This window comes from Thermobia domestica, chromosome 10 (assembly GCF_964235325.1).
Source record: "Thermobia domestica chromosome 10, izTheDome1.hap1.1, whole genome shotgun sequence".
NCBI lineage: Eukaryota > Metazoa > Arthropoda > Insecta > Zygentoma > Lepismatidae > Thermobia > Thermobia domestica.
The window spans coordinates 149,961,555-149,983,017 of record NC_137463.1 but is presented as its reverse complement, the minus strand read 5'-3'; the positions used below and the strand labels follow the sequence as shown (position 1 = coordinate 149,983,017).

At 35.2% G+C, this 21,463-nt stretch overlaps 1 protein-coding gene across 1 annotated transcript in view; it reads left to right on the top strand.

Moving 5' to 3' along the window:
- Positions 1-21,463, top strand: part of ACC (acetyl-CoA carboxylase) — a 776,633-nt gene that overhangs the window by 662,200 nt on the left and 92,970 nt on the right. The window contains exon 36 of the mRNA XM_081728639.1: positions 16,389-16,559. Within this exon, the coding sequence (XP_081584765.1) occupies positions 16,389-16,559 (171 nt within the window). The remainder of the gene's footprint in view (positions 1-16,388; positions 16,560-21,463) is intronic.

The window sequence follows — 21,463 nt, the reverse complement described above, 5'->3', positions numbered from 1 at the left end:
AGAGAATAAACTAGTAAAAGAACTGCTTATTCCCTGTAAGATTTGGGGGGAAATTATTGAATTATATGCTGACAGTGGAAGTGAAATTTCATTCCTAAATTTATCCCTAGTGGAGAAACTTATAACGAAGTGGGCAAACATGAAGAAAGAGAAAATAAAGTTACAGTTGGCTGAGGGAGAAACAGAAACTGTAGATGTCATGTAGGTTAACATCTAGATGAAAAGAAGAAACGCTCGTCCAAAATTGCATGTTTTAAGAGACCTTCCTCACGGCTTGATAGGCGGTAAGGATTTAATAAGTGAAATGAGATTGATTTTATTAATTTCATAGAATTCTTAGACTTTGAGGGCGAAAACAGAAATTATCAAGGAATCAACAAAATCTTTCAAATTTACAGGAATATTAAGGCCGGTTGATAGAAGAAGCATGGGGCGCGTTTGTAGAAAATAAGAGATAATAACGGAAAAATATAAAGTACTGATAGAAATATCCGAAAAGGAAAAAAAAGGACAGAAAATTTGAAAGATAGAAAACATTTTAGGAGATACAGAGTACGACACTTACCCCAATATAACGAAGTAGGAAATATTAATACAGTGTTTTCAAAAAAGGAATTTTCGCGGCCGGCGAGCTTAGTCGGGGAAAGAAAAAAAATGTCTTTAGCAAGATTAGAGCACCTGCTACCAACTGTACTGTCTTTGGCGTAAAGTCGTGAATGCTGCTTGACACTGGAGCTTCGATTTCCGTTTGTTAGAAAGAACTTGCAGATAAATGGGTACAAAATGATGGACAAATAAGAATATTCGTTGACCCTAAGAGTAGGCGATAAAACCACAATTGCGTGTGGAGAAAGTGCAGCGACAGTAAAACTTTTTGACCACGCTGTTAAACACTTTTATTATTATTATTATTATTATTATTATTATTATTATTATTATTATTATTATTATTATTATTATTATTATTATTATTATTATTATTATTATTATTATCGAGAAACTCTTGAGATATAGATTGTAATAAATCTTTCGAGAGGAGGATGGTACGGCGAGGAAATAGAACAGCCCATTTGTTTATTTGATAGTGATTTCCCGGAGAATTTGATCGAGAAACAGGGAAATCTACAACCGATAATACATAGATCGTAAAAAAGTTAGGGTGGCCAGACAGATAAAAAGACTTAGGGGTATCAAACATTTACAGAGTTCTAGGTTTTTATAATTACTTTAGATCAGCTATACCGGATATGGCTAAAATTACTGCTCCTTTATCTCAACTTTTGCGAAGAAATGAGAAGTTCACATGGATAGTTGAATGTGAAAATGCGCTAATGAAACTGCAACAAATCATCGAAAGCAATCCAAAGTCGATTTTACGTGATTTAAATAAGTTTTATCTATTTGTGGATACATCGGATATAGTGACAAGATTTGTAATTTTGCAGAAGATAGACGGAAAAAAAGATAAGAGTCATTGCTTCTGGATGTACGAAACTGACGGATTCACAGGGATAATGCGATACTACCATGAAGGAACTTCTTGTGATATTAATCTCTATAGAGAGATTTGAGAAATATTTGCTGAATTCACCTACAGTCTTCGTATACACTGACCACATTGCGTTATTACCTCTTTTGAAAGCTTCCAAAGTACCTGCAGTTGTTTGCAGATGGATAAATAGAATTAGTAAATATCCTGTTGTTTTGAGGCATTTAAAGTGGAAAGCTGTGTATGTAGTCTATTTGAGTCGCATACAGGATGATTATACAATCCCGGAGGAATACAATGGAAGTGATTTTATGAATGAATATTATCCCTTACAGGACGTCGAAAATAACAGATTCTTGAAACTCGAAATAAGTGATGAAAAATTGATTGACTTTCAGGAATTGCCTAGAGAAGACATTTCAATATAACTGCTTTTTATAATAGCAGCAGTTTGAAAGAAAAAATAAAAAGAAGTAAGGTATGAATAGTATACCGAGAAGATGTATTTTGCTAAAATTTGATTTCAAAGAAATAGAAAGAGGATTTGAAGAATTACCTTTTCTCGAGAAAGATGATGATTCACACGAAGAAAACCCTGTAGATCAAACTGCTGACATAGAAGAATTTAAGAAAACCCAGAGAGGAGATTGCGAACTGGGAAAAATAATAAAGCTTTTTAGTGGAAAAGTAGTAGTTTTAGAGGGAAAGCAGTATAGCCGAATTAAACGATTGGCTGAAATGCCATTTATTGATGTCGATACAATATAGAAAATAGTTAAGGATGAAGTAACCAATGACTCCAGATTTGTTGTATGGGTCCCTAGTAACTTAAGGAATAACATATTGAAAGCTATGCATAGCTGTTTATTCTAGACACCCTGGAATAAAAGGGACAATTTCAGGATGTCCACATTCTGGAAAGACAGTGAAAATCAGGGAAGTAAAAATCTATCAGGGAAAGTCAGGGAAAGTAAGGTAAAATCGATTTAGGTCCATTGTTCAGTTATTGAATTTATGAAATAGTGTAATATCAGTTGAAGTAATGCACATGGTTGTAAATTTACATTCTTTTGGATTAAGGAAAATTGTAAAAACAAAGAAACAGAAGTGGAGAGAGCAGAAGGCCAGCTATGGAGAAGGTGGAGGCTGAGGTTTCATTCTTTTTTCTTATTTAAAGTTGTTCAGTGGTCAGGGAAATCAGGAACTTTGGTCATGGAAAGTCAGGGAATTTTTTTGGCCAAATTGTGTGGATACCCTGAATTTTGAAAATTCAGAAGTTTATTTAGATAGGAATGACTCAAGACATAACGCACTAGTGTTTAGCTTGTGAGGCATGCGAAATTTAAATCGTCTACAATTAAGAATACAGAATTTATGAGCAGTACTTTAGTAACTAAACCCGGACATACGCTATATGTAGACCTACTAGGACAAATAATCAAAGAGACAGTAGGTTTTATAGCAACGGATGCTTTTCCAAGGTTTACTAGATTTTTTTTTTTCCGTTGAAAGATCTCGACTTGAGCTGTATGCGACTGCATAATGACAATATTTTGTCAAAGCGAGTTTTAGGCGAATTCTGGTTTCGGACAGTCATTCTATTTTTCGAAATAATCCTTGATCTGATACCCTGAATCTGTTGAAAGCTAATGGAGTATACACCGTTAGATATAGGCGTGAAAAGCGAAGTATATTGTTTAAGAAAAAAAAAAAAGTTAAAACAGCTTTTCGCAATCTGTGCAGTCTTTCATATATACATTAATTCTTCCCTTTGTACTTGTTAGAAATCTTTTATGGAACGTTTTATTTATATGAAGTTAATACTAGGTTCTCGCAAATTTTATCCCATTTCTTATCTCTAGCTTAATTTACTCTAGAGGTTTACTCTAGCTTAATTTAATATTGAATTCCTATTCAAGTTAATGATAGATTCTCAAAAAGTCTTGCCCATTTCTTACCTAAACTTCTCTGGCTTTAATTTAACATTATATTTCTGTTTGAAGTTGATGCGCACCACTTTCACCATCCTTCCAGTTGTAGCAAAAGGGTGTTTCATGTTTTGTAGATTGGTTATTTTCAGGTTCGGGTACTGACATAGACACTCCTACAGTTAAAACATTTATCTTTTGCCTTTCTATCAGATATGCATATACTTAACCAGTACCGACTACATGATGCAATTATTTACGAAACAACATATAAATATTTATATAATGCTTTAAATTCAGAATTATTCAATATCTTCTAGTCTTTTGTTTCAAATTAAATATTATCACATCATGATCTTACATATCATCATCATATTCTTTATTTATATTTATCTTCAATTCTACTATTTCATCATAATATTATCATTATAATGCATAACTCGCCGAGGCTGTTGTAGTAAAACTCCCAATTATCTTCGCAATATATATATGAGTATGTCTCCATAACATTGCACATTGCTTCATCTGGTTACTGATTTATCTACATTTAGATCACAAAACAAAATATAAATGCTAATACAACTAGTTTAGTTCTGATGTTAGATCTGGGTCATACCATATCAATTCAACACAGTAATTTAACCTGACCATTTGTACATAAATGCCCTCTAGGTAGACTAAGAAAAATACCAAATTTCAACTTTATATATCGACCGGTATTGAAGATAGGGCTATGTAAAGTTTGGAAAAAATGACCAAAATAGCATGTTCAATGTATTTTGAAATTGGAATTGCAGCTCTCCTAATTGAGCTAGCGAGCTGGTTGAGATGTCATTTTACAGCATTTTTCATACCCTTTTCTGTGATATTCAACATCATATAGGCTAATCCAAATTTTTATTTTCAAAATCAAAGTCAAAATTTTACTTCAATTTTTTTTTTTCAAAAAGTACATATTTTAAAATTTTGAAATTAATTCCATGAACAGAGAGTATTGTTGTAAAGCACCTGGCAAAATATGAATTTGGGATGATAATAAGTTCATTGCTTTAAAAAAAAAAAAAAATCAAAACTAATACTTATTTTTCAAGAATACGTATTGTAATAACACAAGAATACTAAGTTTTACACTTCTGTGAAAATAAAAATGAACACTAATCTGAAGAAAGAGTACAGATGATTTCATAGTGAAACTATTCAATAAGTAATAGAATATGAAATTGAAAAAGCTGAAAATTGAAAATTGAAAAATATGAATTTCACTTGAAATTTGAAAAAGCCACATTTGTTCGGCATACATAACTTTCAAGGAGAACATAACTTCTTCCATCGGGAGTTACAGGATTCACATTTGCCAGAACGTCCACTACAGACATCCACAGAACATTAGCGTTTCTTGGACATGAGAATGATGGAGTTGGCCAGATGGATGAAGAAAAGTTATTTTTACTTCATCAAATTTTCATTTTTCTGTAAAACATACTCGAACCACCAGTTTTCTTTTGAGACAGCGGTGACACAGCCTGATATGTCTTCTAATTGAAGTTTATTTCGAGATTGTGACTCTTCCTTTTCCTATAACCATGCAAACCATCTGAAAAGTGTTTCACCTATAATGTTGATGTAGTTTTGGGAATGAATGCATCATATTGTTGTGTTTCTTTGATAGTCAATGCTTGATCGAAGCCTTTCCAGGAACAATTCAGCTTCAGTATATTTCTCTTGGGTTGAGTAGGAAAAATTACTTTGGTAATGTTTTCTGCTGCCCACCCAAAAAGTTGTCTTGGGGTTTGAATTTGATTGTCATAGGGTCCTTGCAAACTAGCACAAGCTGCCAGTGTCTTTACTGAACTGCCTACTCCATCGCAAGGATGGGGGCCGCGGTGGCTCAGTGGTAGAGCGTTCACCTCTGGTGCTTGGGGTCCCGGGTTCAAACCCTGCTCCCGCCAAGTGAACTTTGTGGTGGACAAACACCGTGTGCTTGGGTTTTCTCGGAGTTCTCCCGTTTCCTCCCACTTTCTTCATTTCACCATTTTCATTCATCTCTCATCATCACAGTCTCCTTTAGCCTAACCGGCATAACCGTGGGACAAAAAACTCAAAAATTTCATTTTTCATTTTTTTTCCATCGCAAGGTCCTTTTCCATGTAGTATAGCCGAGAAGTAGCAACCTCGTTTCACTTCAAAGCTGACTCATGACAACAGAGGTTCAAAAAGTTTTTCTTATTTTTGTATTGCGCGGTAGACCTGTCGGAAAAATAAAAAACCTTGTTTAGAAGTTTTTGAAATTTGGATGCCAGAAATGATATGAGTCTTTTTTTGAAAGGTGTAAACAACAACTGTATTGTGCTCCAGGCAATCGGAAACAACTACATGTTTAACATGTTCAACTTTGTTTTCCTGTTTGAAATATAAAACAAAAGGATGGATTGTGACCTGTTAGCTTGTCCAGTGGTAGCTCTATGCTTCATCTTGTAGCGCTGTGCTATAATTTTCAGAAAAATCACAGATGACAGCAAATTCTGATTTTTTTTTTTTTTTTTTTTTTTTTTTTTAAGTTAAGGAAAGCTCCCTGTTGCTTGGCAATGAACTCATGTCTACCTGCTAAAGCTACTTCAGTTCGTTTGGTTTGTTTACGCTTAACGTCCTTATGTAACAACGAGGCTGTGAAGGATTGGACATATTACTTGAAGTGGCATCTGAACTACTACTCGATTTCCACCTGGGAGAAATTTTGTGGGCTCATCGGGCACCTTAATTACAAGGCAAAGATTAGATTCAACTAACACAGATGATTCGATATATGTGAAAACGTCAGTATGAAATCTACGTGGCATTTATGATTAAGATTTCTGGCCTTTTTTTTCACCAATTGCTACCAGCCAATCCTGCTGTTGTACCAGTGCTATATGTAGGGTTATGGCACTATATATCGAACACTTAAGGACATTCTTATGAATATTTAATCATTATTTTCTATCGGCGAGAAACAGGGCACTGTTTGAACGATAAAAGTGTAAAGGTGTTATTTATTGGTTGAAACCAGCCCATTATGACAATTATAATTAACAATTTTGAAATTTGAAGAACATTTAAATTAAATAGCAAAGTTGTATTACTTCTTGTATCGAACGCGTTGTGCTATATATCGATCAATGAGGTTTTAATTATCGAACAGGATGTTTTAAATATTGAACAACGGGGTTTAAATATCGAACAGAATATTTTATTTTTAAACAAGTTTGCATATTATCCTTAAAGAAGGATCAGTTTAAGGATAATATGTATATAGTTACATTGTAAACACATTGCAATAATTCTAAAATATAAACTAAGATAGCAGACGCAAAGTGAAATACGTATTAAAATGTTCTAAGCTACAAAATGTTTGTTTCATCCCTTCAGCACAGAGAGGAGCATCTTACGTTGATCTTTTTTGTTGTCTTTCTTCTTCTTCAGTTCTTCCCGGTATTCCTCGGAAGATATTGCATACATTTTCTTCAGACTAAATTGATGGGTTTTCTCCGTGGCTTCAGGAAGTTTGAGAAACTCTGAAAAATCATCACTACTACTTGATGAAGGCGAGCATAATAATCCCGAAACAATCGCATCTTGATGCAATAATTTTGACTTGTGAATAATTAGTATAGTTTTCGAAATGACGGAACCTTGAAGATCCTTCTTGGGTGAAGGTGCGCACACACTTAAGCGTTCATTGTTCAATGTGAATTCACGATTATCACTTTCTTACTCTTCGTTTTCTTCTTCTGAGCTTGGATCATTTGTGTTTTAGTTTTTATCAGCCAATTCGGTTTCATGTGTCACACTGTACCGGGTTTTAATACTTCCAATAAGCATCCAAATCTGAATCACCATCACTCTGTTCCTGTTCGTCACGTCTTAGTTTGTCACGGAACATATTAAGAACACGAGGAGGCATGGATTCTTCCAGATCATCAAGCACGAACTTCAGTTTCTGATGAGGAGTAGGGAACGGTTGTTGCTGTAGTTTTCCCACTCGGGTCTTCAGAATATTAGCAACACACGTGCTATAGTCCACAGCAGCAGGACTCAATAGTTCAAGACCACACTTACAAAATGCACTTTTCACAATTTCTGGTTTGACGGCATCATCCCAAACTTCCTTCAATTGGGGTGCAAAATTTATCTTCGTTACCGATCCTACGAGAGGTTTAATTTTCTCGTCCTAAAGAGCATTCAATGATCGTTTCAAGGGTGAAAATACGCCTACGCCTGCTGGTCGCAGAAGATGAGTGACATTGGGGAAAAGACAATACACCAGTATTCGATGATCGTGACAATGTCCAGTGACTTGAAATGAAGATGATTCCTGTGCCCATCAAGAAAGATAAAATAGGAACTGTGATTTTCTCAGTCTCTAGCCACGGACTAAACCGTTGGAGTTAAGAAAAAAATGTTGTAGTCTTCATTCAGCCAGTTTCTGTTTTCTCGTAGATCCATAGCTCACGTACATTATTCTTCATAATTTGCTTAAGTCGTATGTTGCTGTAGATTATCATGGTTTGGACGCAACGCTCGTCAGCACAGAAATTGTCAAGTACTGTTATGTCCTCTTTTTCTTTAGATCATGCTGTAACTTGAAGCTGCATTTCTCTCACACTAAGGTACTTTCCTAAAACCATGTGGAACAGAAAGTGTGTTCGTCTGCGTTCAGGATCCTTCTTCGGTCTTCAATAATTGCACTTAGTCTCTCAGATTCAAAATAGCTCTAAAGTTCAGCAAACCAGCCGCGTATTCTCTCTTCCAAAACTGCAGCCCTGCCTTGCTAATAGTTTCAGCCTTCTTCTGAGACAGGCAAGGATGTCGTCCCATAAAACACTTGAACTAAACTTTCACTGGTCTTCCATGCTTGAACGATGTGCTTCTTCCTAAAGACTGTACATTTCCTAAACAGTGTCCACTAAATTACTTTTCTTAAATAGAAGTCCCCTCTTTGCCATGTTCATCACCCATTCAAAAATTCCCTCTTCTTCACGTGGGCTCAGGAACGCCTTCCCACCAAGAGCAATCTCAGTCTTCTGAAGTCCAGATAATTTATCATTTAAAGTTGTTATAGGAACCTGGAAGGTTCTCGATGCCTGCCTTTGGGACATCATACCGGACCTCACCTGCTGAACAGCTTGTCAAGGCAGATAACGAATACTGGAATGGTTTCATTTTTTGACAGGTTTGATTCTGATTTTGGGGATACCTTCCTTGTTGGGTTTCTTAATTTTGCCCATTGTCAAATCCTGAGCAGTAGTTAAGGATACTCAACAAACAATGTAAAGAATTATTTATGATTAACTTCAACTGTGTTTACTAGTCCATACATTGAGGAGAAGAGTCCGGGTCAAAAGTGTGAAATAATGCGATCAGCACGACGCAAGACCTCGATTAGATAGGCTCTCTATGACGAAACATTACTAAAAATGGTAAATCTAAATATTTTTATAACGTTTTGAACCCAAGAACTATCAGATACAAGGTGGTTAGCTTACAATTCAGTGTAAAACCCGGTATTCAGTGCAAAAGAAACCAACAACTTAGTTAAACTAATATTCAAATCACCAATAGCCCTTCCAATTACAATAATGTTCGATATAAAAGAACACTTTTCCTTAAAGGAACCTCTTTTATCGAACGGCATTTCGATATTACGAAATGGGTCTCGAATATCGAACACCATTTTCTTTTCCCTTCAAATAAGATGATAGCTGAAAAGTAATATTATAACAAATAAATATACATATATTGATATTAACACATCGTATTATTAAAACGATACCTTATAATGACATCATCACACATGGGAAAAAGGATTATTACTGCGGTGCTGCACATTACAAAAAATATAGCGATTTCTCCAATCTCCCACCAAAACCACAGACTAGGAAACTTTTCCGCGTTTGCTAATATCGAAACATATCGACCTATTGATTTTTATAAGGCGAGGTTTGGAAGGGTGTGTTCACAAATTTTAGATAGTATGCAATGTTTTTGGTATTCTTGTTTCGTAATGAAATAACCAAGGTGTTCGATATTTAGGGGGCGTTCGATATTTACTGCCATTACCCTATACTTTTACAAACTACGTTTATTTACAGTAACATTTTTAATTGTGAAACTTGTAGTAGTACTATTTTGAAGTTCAAAAGTGTCAGCACTTTAACTTACTTTAAGTTAGTTTCTAAAGTATGAAGTAATAAGTATAGCCAGCAGATTACAAGTCGGTATAATATATTTTAGACTCATTACTGTACTCTTCATGTTAGTGTTGAGATTTATTCCAACAAGTTAAATAAATAAATAAATAAATGCATTCGTGTATTTTTCAGCTAGGTACAGGGTATTAATGAAAACTAGTGTTAGTTTTAAATTTTTTTAACAATGAACCCATTATCATCCCAAATTCATATTTTGCCAGATGCTTTACAACAATATTATCTATTCATGGAATTAATTTCAAAATTTTAAAATAGGTACTTTTTGAAAAATTTTGAAGTAAAATTTTGATTTTGATTTTGATTTTGAAAATAAAAATTTGGAGTAGCCTATATAATGTATACCACAGGAAAGGGCATAAAAAATGCTGTAAAATGACACCTCTACCAGCTCGCTAGCTCAATTAGGAGAGCTGTAATTCCAATTTCAAAATACATTGAAGATTCTGTTTTGGTCATTTTTTTTTTTTTCAAACTTTACATAGCCCTATCTTCAATACCGGTCGATATATAAAGTTGAAATTGGGTATTTTTCTTAGTCTATATGAATAGTACCCCTGTGCAAAATTTCATGACAATCTGAGATGGTAAGATAAATTTTGTTCTTGAATTATGTTGATTTGACCTGGAATGGCTCATCTGGGGTTTATATATTTTAGAGATTCATATTTAATATATACGTTATCAAATTAAATCACAACACTATCTTCGTTATATATCGTTAACATTCCATTTTGACTTTTCTAAAATCTAGTTTGTTTATTTTTTTTCGATTCGAAAAAGTTCGCACATTTTAAGATTTAGGTCTTGCTGTGCGGGCCAAAATCCATATTACATGTAGTGTAATACGCTATAGTATAGGTCTATAATAGCAGCGCATTACAAAGTTAATGCTACATTCTCAATTGTTATCCCATTTCGTACGTCATATATTCTTGTATCTTAATTAAAACGTTAATGAATAAGCATCTAATGTTGAAAGACATAATTAAAATGCTAATTTAAAAAATGCCGTTAAAGACATATGCTGTATGCTTTCCTTACATTTGAACTCGTCTTCATTATGTTACTTTATTAACACGTAAATAATTTTGAAAGAAATATTCGATAAATAAGTATCTCATTGTTTAAAAAATAATAAATATACAGTATTTCATGTAACGCGAAAGAAATTCCGTTCAAACCATACAATGTAGTTTACTCCCTGTCACACTTAAAGTTTTCTAATTTCAGTTAACCTCGGCTTTTTTTATGTACACAGGTTATTCTTATACTCTTGTGTGGAATGTGTTGCTCAATTTTTTCCTTCTGACCTCTTTTAATTATATTATTTTAATGTTTTATGCCTACAGTGTATATCTCAGTTTTTATGCATATTTCCAATATCAAGATTTAATAGTGATACTAAGAAAGTAACTCGTTCACTCTACAGCCTATGCAACCTTTAGATTTAGTGCAACATTGACATAATTCTTAGCCTATTGAATGCTGTTTTACTTTTTATTCCTATTTATGCGAGATTCTACCACGAGAGTCAAGGTTTTGCTATTGCTCTTTTTTTCTTTTCTTTTCCTTTTTTTTTTTTTTCATCAATAGTGCTACAGTCTTTAATTTTCTTATCATACCTACGCTGGGTATGATTTTGTTTATTAAGATAAGTACTCTTGTGATCTTGAAATTATATTCAAATTGCATTATTTGTCCCTTACCTCTTTTAAGCAGTAGTTAATTTACTTCTATGAATTTTTAATTGCAAATTTACAATACACGCTAATATTATTAGTGTGAATCAATGTTGCAAGTGTTTCTTATCTCCTGGATTTTTCCATGTGTACAAATTGTTTATTCGTTTCTTAAACCACGTATTCATCACCATCATATCATGTTGCTTACAGAACTCGATAAACATTTGGTCCCATTGCGTTTCTTTTACCTAGTTCAAACGGTCCCACCACCTTATTCACAGCTCCTTCCATTACGCTGTTGAAGTCTACCATTGCTATGGTGTTGTTGTTACCTCTTCCCCTTTGATGTAATGTGGCACTAATCTCATCATATATTACTTCTACTTTATTGTCATCATGGTCGGTTGTTGGCATATACACTTGTGTTATCACAATATCCACTCGTGTTGCACTTAGTTTTACAAAGATCAGGCAATTAATGCAGCATTCCCCATTAATTACACTTCTTGCTACTTCGTTCTGAATTTTGCTATTGCGACATAATTCTCAGCCTTAACGCCACCCGAACAGAATATTGTGTAATTTCCCGGTACTATCTCACCTTCTCTTGAACATCTCATTTCACTCAAACCCAGTATGTTCACTTTACCTTTATCCATTTCCACTTTCAAATTTTCAAGTTTACCCACACGTCGTAAAATTCATACGTCCCAGATTCCTATACTGAAATGAAAGTTATTATTATCTTCACCTCTGATGATCCTTTCCGGAGTATTCCCACCCGGAGATCCGAACAGAAAACTGTTTTACCTCCGGAATGTTTTATCTCAGGAAGAAAAATCACTATTCTCCTTCGTCCCTCCTGGGAAAAAGATAATGTGGTAATATTCCCATTTCCTTTCCATATTTCCATGCTGTTGACCATTTTGGTTCATCCACCTTTTAGGAGAGTTTTCCTTCCTAAGAACAGAAGGTGCCCTGACCTCCACTAGCTCATCAGCCCCCAAGGAGGCCGTTGGCACCTGGTAGAGATTGACTGCTTGTCCCAAGAATCAGTCGGTTCCCCCCTACGTTAGCCACAAGAGAATGCTCGCTTTCTCCCGCGAGGAGGTGTAGGTTGGGATTTTCCCTTCGTTTACGATGAGACCTGAAGGCATTCTTCAAACCTCTCCAGTACTTTTAGAAAGCATAATTTCAGTATTGGTCGAAAATGAAATTAATTCATTGCAAAAATAGATTCCTTCCCTCTAATTCCTCTGTTGTAACCGGAAATGGAAGAAATGTACCATTACCAGTTCCAATATTCATTGCCATAGTCAGCGTCTCATAAATAAGGTCCGTCTCCGACCTTATTCCTACGTATATTAAAGCCGAGAATCACTACTACCGGTTTTAATATTGAATTCCTATAATGTGCAAATCTACTGTAGTTTCACAATATGAAATTAAACTCAGTCGTTCAATTTATTTCTGTTTTCGGTGAGTAGTAAGTGTACTCGCTTCTGATGATGGAAACCTTTTCTGATTTCTAACCGATGAGTACGTGTGCTTCCGATATCATGTTGAACTCAGTGTTAGCAGCACTGGAAGCCGTTTGTGGTGTGAGGTATTCCTGGTTCGACCTCACGCCATATCTTGTGGTGACCAACATTTTGCTCGCGTATTTTCTCGGTACTCTCCCGTTCCCACTCATCAGGTACACCCTCATTCACTTGAACACATCATCCGTCTTCTTGAACCTATAAACTACAAATATGGTACGTTGTAAATTTTATTCTATCGTTTTATAAGTCCACCTCCCTGTGGTATGTATCGTGAAAATAACATATATATATATATATATATATATATATATATATATATATATATATATATATATATATATATATATATATATATATATATATATATATATATATATATATATATATATATATGAATTTTTTTGTTAGGTTATATATGAATAGAATATACATTCTATTATTTTTGCAAATGCCGGCAATCGAGAACATTGTTGAATCATTGTTTGGAATAGAACTTAAATATATTTCATTGTTATTTGACGTTAAATATGAACACCATTGAATTTTTAAATTTAAACATGTAACTATAACGTCAAAGGAAAAACTATTGTCCAGGAACTATTATTTATAAAACAATTCTTCTCAGAGTATAAACACCTCAGCCAGTTCCTTGCCAGGTGGTAAAGTGCCAAGGACCGACGAAACGTTACTACGTTCGATAGAAACGGATATGCGCTGTATTAGATAAGATGTGGAACGAACTTCGCCGGAAACACAAGAAATGCGTCTTCCTACTTCCCTAATGAATTCAAGACTTCTTGCACCCCAAGTACCACTGGTTTCAATAGCGATTGGAGTGAAAACAAACTTTTCGAGAAGGTTGTTGTATTTTCTTTGCTTTTCAGCTTCTCTGCGATTAGCAACAGCTCCAGCGTTCAATACTGACAGAGGGAGACTTGAATGAGCGTATGTATCAGCGCATGTGAAGTCCCACAATATACATTTACCTCTCATCCATGTAACCAGTGTCATCCCATCTGGCCGCTTTCCATCCGAACGACAGCAACCAGAAGGTTCTCGTATTGAAGGAAATCCAGCTGTGTTGAGGGCTCGTAGTATTATATCATTTACAGAGGAATGTCGGGCGAATCTACCAGCGCTCTTCATGCATGAAAGGCCATGCAGGCCACGTTGGTTAACCTCATCCCCACAAACTGGACAGCGATGAGGCTCACAAACTGCTAAGCCTAAACATAAGGCTACAGCAATTCGAAAGCTTTCATTTGACAAGAAGCCTGGCTTGATCTTCCGGAACAACAACATATTGTAACAAATGATTATGTAATTGACATGCAATTGGCGTATACCAAGGTGACTAATAACACTTTTTGCTAATCTTCGGAAGGCTTGTATCTGCTAAGCTTGCCCACATATTAGAGCCTTCTTGAACTGAACCATCTGGGTCCAAACAATAACCCTGTGGAAGGAGAGCTTCGATTAAACGCAGAGATCCGTGGTATGACGCTAAGAATGTAGGAATCGCCATATCCACAGCTCGTCGAATACCAAGACCGCCCAAACCAACAGGTAAACATGCTTGTGTCCAAGAGTCAGCATTTAAGGAGCAGTTCAGAATTGATTCAAGGCCAGTTTTCAGGACAGTATCATGCCAAGATGGAAAGCATCGTAAAAAATAGGTTAAGCGAGGGATTGATAAAGATGCTCGTAAAAAGAAAAAGGCTGAATGGGCTGAAATTGAGGGAAGTCGAGGCAAGAACAATTCTAAAGTAAATATTTTATTCAGTAGCACGTTAGTGAATGCTTCCGACGTGAGAGCAGTACCTAGAAGACAAGCATTCTGAATTGTTAGAGGGCGTATGCCTGGTGCAGCCTCATTAAATCTTATAAAGATTTCGTCGAATGCGGTTTCATCTGTCCCAAGACAACCAACCTCGCATTTAGAAAAGTTAAGACACAAGCCAAGAAGTGATGCCTTCTTATTTATTTCTATTAAAGATGAAAGAACTATCTCGGGTTCACCACCAATTGTTCCATCGTCTAAGTACCAAATAATGTTTAATTCGGTATCCAGTGATAAGAGTGAATGGTCATAGCGAAAAGTGCTGGGCCCAGGGGATCACCTTGTTGTACACCTCTCTGAGAAGAAATAGTGTTTCCGTTGAAAAACAGGTCACTTGGTTGAGCATACATTGATAAACATATGGATAAATTGAAGGAAAATTATTCATCACTGCGGCAAGCATAGTATCCCGGCGAAGCTTATTAAATGCGTTACGAAAATCCAATTTTACAACCGCCTTAGTAGCACTGTGAGTAGAAGAGAAATAAACTCGGGCTGCGTGAACAGCTGCCTCGGCACCATTAGGAACACAAACACCAAGCTGATGGGGGGATAAAAAGTTCTTAACTGGTTCACGTATTCTAAAGCATACAATTTTTACCGATATTCTGTGCCAAACATTCCCAACCGCTATGGGCCGAATACCACCATCCTTTTTTCTTAGCGCTGTAAGTTTGGCACCGAAAAACAGTGGGCGAACTTCCGTTGGTACTTTTCCAGAAATGATTAAATTAAATAGATCACAAGGATTTTAGGAGTTTTTCCTTCGATTCCAGTATTTGACAAGAAAGAAGGTCTTTAAGAATTGAAGGACGAAGCTCATCTAGACCTCCCACGCTGCCTGACAGAAAGGAGTTAATTGCTTTTTGGCCCTCCATAGTCGAAACTCCTTGAAAAGTGTGTTGACCATCAGGAAGATCCGGCGCAATGAAATTGCCAGCGTGGGCAGGATGTTTCTCCAACAGTGTCTTCAATACAGAGGTATGCGGAGCCGCAACCGTATCATCAGAAATTAAAAGACATGCTGCTCCACGGATGTCACCATCGACAAGTTTATTCTCTACAACCTTCAAATTAGAAAATTTGTGGTTTAATCGAGATTTGTACATCTTCGTTGAAGGCCAGGTTAAGGCGTCATGGCCAATATTGCATCAGAGGCGAACTCGCTGCTTCACCTGTAGTCAGATTCTTAACTTTATCTGATTGTGTGGGAGCACTTAAAGCAAAAAATGGAAATAGGCAAAGGTTGATCCAGTCTTTTGTATCATTTGAAATTGCAATATGGTTTTTACCTACTAACATACCTATAAATATATATTAACAACTTTTTATACACCTCAACGCACTTAATGTATCCCACAAACATTTGACGTTTGATGTAGATAACAATTGTAACAAAATATAATATATATATATATATATAATGGGTATGTGTGTATGCTCACAGACACGAGCACACACAGTACCTACTTTTTATTTATTACTTTCTTTGTTAAAACATTTAGTTCTTTCAAACACGTGGCAGTAGAACAATATATTGATATTTCTTGGTATATATATATTCCTTAGATTATACCTAGGTATAGTAGTTGGGACTGTAGTAGTATTATCCTGCATAATATATTGTATTAAATTATATATTTGGTTCATTTTTAAGGATATTGTACCATGGAGAAAATCGAGAACAATCTTCTATTGGCGCATTAAACGTCTTTTACTTGAAGACCAAGTTAAATCACAACTGTTAAATATTGAACCTAATTTGGACAAAGGTCAAATTGAAGTAATGTTAAGAAGATGGTTTGTTGAGGACAGAGGTGCTACGGAGGTATGCCTTTTTTTACCTTTTCTTTAGTTATTTTCTAGCAGTCAACATATTTTCCATATTTATGAAGAAGATATACTTACAAAATATTAACAAAAGGGTAGTTTATTATTATTAACAATACAGCTACTTTGATTTGTGTAATTGTTCCTCGTTAACTTTCTTCATATTAGCCCTAGGTCCAAGCTCGTTACGTTTCGAGTTTTATGTCATCAAGTCCTAGAGTGAAGCTGTCGAATTAGTTTTGCTGTGTGTCAATAAAAGGATCCGGCTATTAATAAGATCCAGGATAAAGTCTCCTCCTCCTAGTTAGATCAGACAAATTCAATTTCCTTTCATACACCGGCAGTAAATGCTCTACTTACACTTCAAATATACTCAGATACAACCTGTACGATAATAAATAAATAATTTTAAAATAAAATAAGTTTTTAATGTTCCATCCGTGTTATTTTATTTGATCTACCGTTGTAGAGGCGACTTTATGATCAGAGTTAGAATGAGAGAAATTTATCCTAAGTTCTGTGGATGTGTAATAATGGGATGTGTAATAATGGGATGTGTAAGAATTAACGATGCGACTAGTAACAAGTGCTCATGCTTAAATAAATTTTTAGCTGAGCTTTTTATGTTGATTTGAGAACGCTGAATGTAATGGGACCATTTTGAAATATATATAACCTTCCATGGAGTCACGAGAAAAATGACTCAAATTCGGGGCCTTTGAGGTACCGCTCATGCCAATTAATAAAAAGTACACGTTTTGGTACATTTCTAATTGCGCTTTTTCTGCAAATTTGAGATTCCGGCGTTCAATTGAGCTAATTTTAAAAACATTAGTCCATAGTCACGAGAAAAATTAGCTCAGTGGTGGTATGTTTTTAGTTACCGGTAATATCCCACATTTGTTATGACTTTTCGAGGAACCTCACTTACACAGTAGGGAAAGACAGGGATTATGGCAGTATTGTTAGTCGCCCTTGGGCCATATTTATATAAGAGTATGCTTATATTAGAGAGGGCCTAATCTCCTTACGTGGACTCACTTCCCAATGTAGACAAAGGAATGCTCTAGAAGGTTGTAGAAGGCACAGGACACGTCAATGAATGTATAGAGATGAAAATAGAACACGAGTAATACAATGATCCCCACCCCCATTCCCATTTTTTGTGCTAATGACTTATTAGAATCACATGTTCCCTTTGATCATGTGAACATTCAGAAAATATGTATTATTGGAACAAACAGCACGTACGTGTTTTTTTCTCGTGGTTTTCCCATTTCCTCCCACTTCGTTTATATCACTATTTCATTCATTTCTGATCGTCACCGTCTGCTTTAGCCTTCACGGCATAAGCGTGAGATATAAAACTGAATTCATTTCATTTATTTCATTTTTGTGTTATTCGAAGTTTTCTTATTAAATATTACAATCTATGGGAGAAAATGTGTATATGTTTAAACATATATACGTATTTCTTATACGTACTGCTGAAGACATCCTTACTCTGTGACTCTTGTAAGAGAAATTACTGGTGGGTGAGATCCGAACACTCATGAAACTGTTATAACGGTTTATCATTAGATGAACTATCGTAATTGATGACAGTTTCCATTTTGGTTGACATAGTTTCTTTAACGGTAGTATAAAAGTTCTGTCACTGACATGCTTCGTTACGGAAGTTAACAAAAATATAAAAGATCACGTAATACGGGATATGATAACATATTTTAACGGCAGTTTAGTAGAACTACTGAAAGCGTACTGTGAACGTAGATTAAATCGTCTGAAAGACATAAGGAAGATGAAAATGATACTCAATGAATATAAATGAGTTAATTGACTTTAAAGGTAGATAGTTGTCTTGTTGAATATAAAATAAAATAAGCCAATACACTTAACAAGAGAAAAAATATTTTATGGGATATGAAAATCAACTTATTAACGGATGTAACACTATCTTGAAGAAGTGGCTAACTGTGTCTACGGGTCATCATCATCATAGGTATTCTGCCTTTATTGGCAGGTCACTTGCCGCAGCTGAGAAGCTTCCATGCTCCACGGTCCTCCGCTAACCTTTTCGTCTTCGCGTATGATCTTTCTGTTTTAATATCATCCATTAATTGTAGTCTCCTTCGCCCCCTCCCTCTCTTTCCCGCCACCATACCCTCTAGGACGTCCCTCATGATACAATCTCTTCTTAGGCAATGTCCCAACCAGTTTCTCTTCCTCTTCCTAATAATATCTAAAAGTGTTCTTTTCTCACCCACCATTTCTAACACTCTCTCATTCGTTTTCCGCTCGACCCAACTAATTCTTTCCATTCTTCTCCACACCCACATTTCGAAGGCTTCCAGTCGATTTTCGTCACCTTTACGTAATGTCCACGTTTCCGCCCCATACAGTACAACACTCCACACGAAGCATTTTATGAGTCTTTTCCTCAACTCTTTGTTCAGGGTCCCACAAAACAGACTTTTCTTTCTTTTAAAGGCTTCTTTCGCCATTCCTATCCTTGCTTTTATTTCACGTTCGCATTTCATGTCACTACTAAGAATACTACCCAGGTATCGAAAACTATTCACTTGTTCTATTTTCTCCCCTCCTACTTTTATATTTGACACAGACCCCTTCGTTCCAATCACCATGGCTTTTGTCTTTCGAACATTTATTTTCATCCCATATTCTTCAAAGCCCTTCCTCAATTTTTCTAACATGTCTACGGGTAGTGATGGGTAAATTCCCGGGAAAATATTTTTCGGGAATATTCCCAGGATTATTCCATATTGATTTAAAAATAAAATTCTTTTTTTTTTCTCACAGTATATTTATTACTGTTGTCTCCAAAGGATTCTTTAAAATGTATATTATGAAGGGTATTATGTTATTTTATTATAGTTAGAGAATGCCCACTAATGTATATTTATTTACAATATGTTTTGTCCGAGTAAACATGTTGAAAATCATTTGGTATAGGAAGTTCACATACTTTTACACCGCTAAACAGTTTAAATTTATACGTAAGTGTATTTTCTAAACTTGACCCTGCTACTGATATTATAAATATATTAAGTTTTTAAATGTTATAAAAAAAATTAAGTTAGGTAACTGTCAGAAAACACGTCTCACAATTTTATCAACATTTGCGCGTACATATTTATGTCCACAATATTTGCAAGATACTGACTTATCTTTAGAATTTTGCACTTAACATTGCCACACACGACTTTTCTTCCAACCCATATCTCGACATTTCATGCATTAATTCACATGTAAGAAGCTCTGAGTACCTATTCAAAAGCTCTGAGTCAGAGACAGTAGACAGACAACGTCTATTACTAACGATGATTCGGGGTGTATTGATAGTACTTAACCTCTATCTCTACAGTATTTCTAGATTACTTTACTGACTTGTTGCTTTTCATTTATAAATTAGTATTTTTCTACTTTCTAGTACAAATGGAAATGGAAATTTAAAAATCATATTATTAACTATTATACAAAGTAGTCAACGAATTTCAATATTTTAACCTCCAAATTATTTAAAACCTAGTAGTAAATGAAAATAAATGAAAATAAAGAAATTAGTGATGCAGTTCTTATAATTTAGAAAATAAAGTAAAGAAATAAAAATAAATTTCTTCCCGGGAATTTATATGCCAGGGAAAAAACCCGGGAATATTCCCAATTTTTATTTTCCTTCCCACCGGGAATATTCCCACTTCCCATCATTATCTACGGGTACGCGAGAAAAAAAAAGTTGAATAGCACTGCTCTAAACGACTGGACAACTACATTCATAAATTTACATTACAATTTAGTTTGAAAGTGAGATATTTACAATAGACGTAAAACAAGAAACCAACTAAATTTGGATTTATTAAAATTTAAACATCGATCTGTACTTTGGAACATTCGTGGTCGCTCGGGGTGTTCACAACATCCCCAAATAGATTTCATGTTAATCACTCTTACGGACTGTTATTGAACGAAGTGGAATTAGAGATATCATTTACAAAATTTAACTGCTGTGAAATACACCACCATTTCCTAAAATGTCAATGTGAATTTGAATAAAAGTAAGTAGGCCACAAATACATTTTATTATTTAATGTGGGTCGCAGTAACGACAAGTTTGAGAACCACTGTATTAGACCTACAAAGAACGATCATATGGTTGATTTTCATTGGAGTTTAACAACATGTAACACTGTTCTCAACTTATTAAAAGTGATAGAGAGTAAGCAGAGGTTCATTGTGTTCCACAAAACTAACATTTACATTAAATGGTGCAGCGCTCTAATCTGAAAAGCCAACGAAAATTTTAACTTCCACCTGTATTGTGGTAAAAATCTTGATACACTATGCTCAACATTATTTTCTTCTATGAGGCAGGGTGTTTAAATCCTTAACACGAATCCAATATTCCTAACGCCGAAAACCAAACCCAGGATTTTATTGTGTGGTTATCAGTGGCGTATATAGGGGGGTGGCTTCCGGGCTTAAGCCCCCCACGAAATCTTACTTAATATAGTAAAGTAAATGAAATATCTTGCAGAATTTTCACATTTCCACAAAGCCCCCCCCCCGAAAGTTAGCAAAGCCCCTCCCGAAACAAAATCGTAAATACGCCACTGGTGGTTATTGTTCAACAAGATGGAATCTGAATTATTATAAAATACATGGGCATTGCTATTTAATCCTTCTTGATTTTTTTTTTAAATACCGTAATACATTCAACATACGCGGAAGTTGCTGACTTGTACCTTGTCCTTATGAGAGAGAAGAGAGACAAAGAGGTCAGGAAATACTTAGCGGTTTCACGTCTTATTTAAATACGTGAATGAATTTCTGTACATCTTAGCATTTTGTTTTGTTCTCAACAAGACTGGTAATCTATTACAA